Here is a 5174-nt window from a genome sequence, read left to right as displayed (position 1 = left end):
TTTAGGTTTTTTTTTTGTGGGTTTTTCCTTGCTTTGTGGTAATTACCTGAGTATATTCTCCCTTCACCAGGTTCACAAGAAATACTGCAAATATAGTGCAAGAATACTTAACTGGAAGGGTTGCAAATATAAACATGTACTCTGTCATGGAATTATGCTGCATCTGAGAGCGACAGTTGATGTATTCTTTATTTTTGAAGTGTTATTAAACAGTAAATTTTAAGTGGAAGACTCTGAGGAATAGTTTCTGGCAATTAAAACTGACTGAAGAATTATTCAGAAGACATTTTTTTAATTGGTGAAAGGTAATGTTTATAAATCATATTTCCTATTTTAAAAATTAGGATGAGGAAGAAAAAAGTAGGATATTATTGTTTAAAATTCAAGCTTCATATGCCTAACAAGAAGATATACACCGCACATGCTTCTGTGGTTCCAGCATTCACAAGTGCTCCCATTATTATTTTGCAACAGGGTCATCATTCACAAAGAGCCTAATCTAGGCCCTCTAAAATCAGCAAGAATCCTTCACTTCAGAGAGAGTTAGATCAGACTTGTAACTCTTCTGATGCATAAATTAATTTCTTTGCCAGTCTACATCTGTTGGTGTGAGGGTTAAGTTCTTGTTAGGACAGGGGAAGGCACACATTCTGGCACATCACAGGGCTTATTTCATAGCCTAGTGGCACCTGATATTGTCACGCTGTGCACAGCATTCATGGGCATCACTGGACACTGTTATTTACCGTCTGTACTAGGAATATTGTATATCACCATTTCACACTATCCTCCAGTTTGGAAAATTAGGACACAATTTTGTCAGATATAGATCAGAGTAAAATGCATTGTCATTTAATGTTTCAAGGTCAAACACTAACAAATAATCAGCTTCAGATTTGCAATAACCTCCAAATTGCAGCTCAAACTGATAGATAATGCAAGATAATGATACCTAAATTTTTTAATCACGGTTTTACTCTACAGGGCCAACAGTTTAACATGTATGCCTGCAAACTGCTGCAGCCCTCAGAGGTCCCTAAACAATCACAGTTACATGATTGTTTCAAAAAAACAAAGGTTTTCATGTTTTTGTACCATTTTGAAGACGCAAAGTATTCTACCAGGAGGCCATTAAAATACATTCATCTCAGAGGGACATTTACTGTGATGTTAAAGTACTTGTGGAAATATCACAAGAACCACAATAAAGCACACACGTTATTGATGGATATTTCCCTTTTAATATCACCCTTATTACAGGAACTCTGGATATTGTTTCAGTTTGTAATATGTGAGAGCAAGTAATTCAGCATTACCAGAACTGAGATTTTGTTGTTGGAAATGATATAGCAGGTCTTCCTCTTAATTTGTTAAAGCAATGCCATTGAAATAGTTGTATGAAAAAATGTATTTAAATTCTAAAATTGCATTGCAATACAATTGTGTATGTATATATGTTAAATAAATAAATCAGTCATTCACTTTGAAAAACACTACATTCATACTACATTCACACCCATCTTACCACAAGGCGATACTTCATTTCCAAATCAACTGGTCTTCCCATTTCCATGCAGGCTGTGAGCCAGGAAATATCCAGTATTTCAAATCTGGAGCTGTCACCCACAGCCTGTCCCTTCAGCCAGTCCAGCACCTCTGGGTAAGAGTTGTTTTCAGCCACAATATGAGTGACAGAGTCACTGTCAAGAAATACAGAAAAAGTAGTTTTCTTCCCGCATCCAGCCACAGAAATGCTATTTCCATATTTACCTACCATGCATTTCCTGAAAACTGCTGTATACTTTTTATGTTAGGACGTGGGAAGCAGATGCATTTTCATATCACAATATGTTTATTTCAGTTACTGAGTCTGCTTTGAGGAAAGGCTTTATCCTGACAGCTCCTGTAAGTACAGCATTTTCTTTCTTTAAGCACTTCTGTAAGATACCATCTTATTACACATCTTTTTGCAACTCTGAAAATATTTGGCTTGCACAGACATTACTATAATGAAAAAACTTTACAGTACCTGACAACCTCCCTCTCTAGGTTTCCAAACAATGAAGGAAAACTTTACACAGTATTAAAAAGGCTGTTAACAATTATTCTTTAAAGCTTTGCAGCTGATATTTCTTTGAAAGTTATCTTTTATATACTTGCACAAAACTGAGTTAAATCTTACAAATTACGTGCTAACTCTTCTTTGCTACTAAGATGCCAGTCTCCTACAAATTTGATATCCTAGTTTTGTATAAAATTTTCAGTTTGAATTATTGTTCAATAAATTACAAAGCAGTTATGTGGACACTGATTGAAAATACAGTAGCACAAAGGTTTTTACGCTAAGTTTATTTTGATGTATCAGAATATCTTTGGAAAGAATGCCATCATAGTTCATGATGAAGATGACACCTGCAGAACTCCATACCTGCCTGCAAAGTCCATGCTATGGAGAGTTTCATCCACATACAGGAGTTTTCAAAGGGACCTGGAGCCCAACCCTCAGGGACCTAATGGATTGGTTTGCAGCCCTTCCATAACACCTGGAGGTTAAGCCATCAGCCACACCAAGAAGTGCAGAGATGGCTGTTGTAACTGCAGTGCAAGTCCATACTCATCACCTGTGCTAACTGCTAGAGACAGGTTGCCTGCAGAACTTTTCCAAACAAAATACATTCTGGAAACCAACAAAATGCTCTAGTCTGTCCCAGTGACCCCAGCTCACACCAATAGTCACTAATTTGATCAAATCTCTAGCCACAGCTGTAGAGCAAACCACAAAAAAGTGTTACCATATAACTCTCTCCAAAGTAAAGATAAATAATTTGTTGACTATGCTATGCTTTAGAAATTAGAAAAGTGTCATGGTATAGCAAAATCTCTCTTCTGCCCGATGTATTTTAATCTGAAAGACAGCAAATCTAGGTTATGTTACTCTTTATTAAATAATTTTTTTTTATTATTTAACGCTAGTATGTTCTATGTTAAACAAACTGTCATACCTTACTTGAGCAAAAAAAAAAATTCAGTTAGAGACATAAAACTTCGGCTTCCTGTGGTTTATTTCATTTTATATAAAATATTCACATGTAATGTATTTGTACCAAGCTACAGATCTGGGAACTTTGCCATCACTATGCTTGCAGCAGCTGTTTAGCTGAGGTACACCAGTTTCCTCTGGTACCTGTACAGCTGTGCTTTCTTCTTGGCACAGAATGTAATAAATTTAGCATTTCCTCTTGCATTTCTAAAAATCAAAAATCAACAGTTAAATATTTGTTTTATCTACTAGCAACTAAGTTGAACTTAAACACAGCACTTGAGTTGCATGCAATTTACAGAAAGTCTTAAAAATTAGCAATAAATAACTGCGTCAAAGCAGCCAAGATAAACTCTCTACTCAGTCCTCAGATTGTTAACGTGTGATTTAGAATAGACCAGTTCATTTTATTTCATGAAAATTCAATTAATTTTGTATCAGATGCTAATCACCTATTTCTGATTAATACCAAACTGAAACTTTACAAATCATTTCTTCCTTCCTCAGTCTTTCAAAGTTGATTAGACTGAAAAATCTGTGGAAATGACTTTTTATAGGAAAGACCTAGATGTGTACTACATGCAAACAGATGCAGAGATATGATCAACACTTGGTTTTCTTTCAGCTTTTCAGAAAGACTACATAACGATGCAGGTTTCAGAAAGCTGCATAACAATATAACTAGCACTCTTGAATAGCACTATTTGGAGGAAGGCTTCCTTCAAAATGAGTAGGGCTTATCTAAGCACCACCCTATAAATCTGCCACTGGATTATATCTTCACACTGGAATGCAACAGCATGGAAACAACCTGCAGAGTTTCTTTCCTAGGCCTTTCCTCAGTACTCTCCTAAGCTGTACTAAAGCAGCCAGTAACCACAAACCTCACAGGAAGTATTACTCAGAAGAAAATTGGATAATAGAATACTAGAGATGTTGTGGGGAAATGTCCCTACAACAACTGCATTTTTCATCCCACATATTTATTTTTCATTTCAGGAACTGGACATTGAGTTTATAATAAAGATAACCTAACTTCAAGGGGTAAATAAATAGTGGCTGGTTTAGGTCAGGTAGAGACATTGTTTGCTTGAAATTATACAAATGCACAGAAAAAAATCCCATGAGAAACATTCACATGCTCAAACTTTACTTTTTTTTATTTTCCACATGAGAAACAGCAGACTGATACGGGCAAACATGTTAGAATTGACAGCCCTGAGAAAAATTGGAGCCATGAATTTTTGAGGTAAAAACAAGAATTTTTGCTAGTGTTTGTGTTCAGCTAACTCTCTATCCAGCAGATAGCAAAAATGAATCATGCTTTAGTAATATAGATTGAAAACTGAAGCATCATCATAGTGGGAAGAGCTAAGTACATCCACAAAATATATAGGAAAAACTTCAACTGCAGTCATTTGAATTAATGCATGTACTGCATTAAAATGTTCCAAGCAGCATCACTAATGCTATCTCTAGAAATATAAACATTTTCCTACCTTAGCTCACTCTCGACTCTGAAACCTTTGCTTCTTGCCAGCTCCATCAGAAATGTCCTTCTGGTCATCCCCATCTTCCTCTGCATAATGAAAATGACAAGCTTAATGAATTTTATTTCATAACCACAGGAAAGTTTTGGGGAATACATTCCCTTCTGCCTCTTCCTCTGAGAGACTATGGTTGGAGGTCTGATCCTCTCCATGGTGCAAGGTAGAAGTGTTTTCACTTTGGTAAAAGGAAACTAACAAACAAGCTTTCTGCCAGGCAGCAGCTGTATCTAAGATTGCCACCCATTGAAGTCATTTTACTTTGTTTCCCCTTTGAAATCAAAAACAAATGCTACGTAAGCAGAAACATTACCAACTACCACCTAAGACAGCTTGCACAGAGCTGTTCCAGAGAGGTGGAAAATATGGTTTAATTCCTTCAAACAGACATTAGTCTGTGAAGGCTTCATCCATATAATATCAATCATGGTAAAAGATCATTTAAAATAACCGGCAAGATCTTCTGCTGGTTTAATTGCACAATTACATTAGTTCTTCTTTCGATGTTTTTCCAAGCCTTACTTTTCCAAACTGCAGGGAACACTGATTTTCAATATATTAATAAATTCTTCCTATCATTTCTCATG

At 36.0% G+C, this 5174-nt stretch overlaps 1 protein-coding gene across 1 annotated transcript in view; it reads right to left on the bottom strand.

Annotated features, from left to right (window-relative positions):
• DNTT (DNA nucleotidylexotransferase) overlaps positions 1-4959 on the bottom strand; it is a 90470-nt gene extending 85511 nt beyond the window's left edge. Inside the window, exons 1-2 of the mRNA XM_019617706.2 lie at positions 4540-4959; positions 1526-1700 (exon numbers count right to left, since the gene is read on the bottom strand). Coding sequence (XP_019473251.1) covers positions 1526-1700; positions 4540-4742 — 378 coding nt within the window. The 5' untranslated portion in view covers positions 4743-4959. The remainder of the gene's footprint in view (positions 1-1525; positions 1701-4539) is intronic.
• Positions 4960-5174: the final 215 nt, after the last annotated feature.

The sequence above is a fragment of the Meleagris gallopavo genome, chromosome 8 (genome assembly GCF_000146605.3).
Source record: "Meleagris gallopavo isolate NT-WF06-2002-E0010 breed Aviagen turkey brand Nicholas breeding stock chromosome 8, Turkey_5.1, whole genome shotgun sequence".
Classification (NCBI taxonomy): Eukaryota; Metazoa; Chordata; class Aves; order Galliformes; family Phasianidae; genus Meleagris; species Meleagris gallopavo.
Note: the sequence above shows the minus strand (reverse complement) of the source record. Positions and strands in the feature narration are given on the sequence as shown.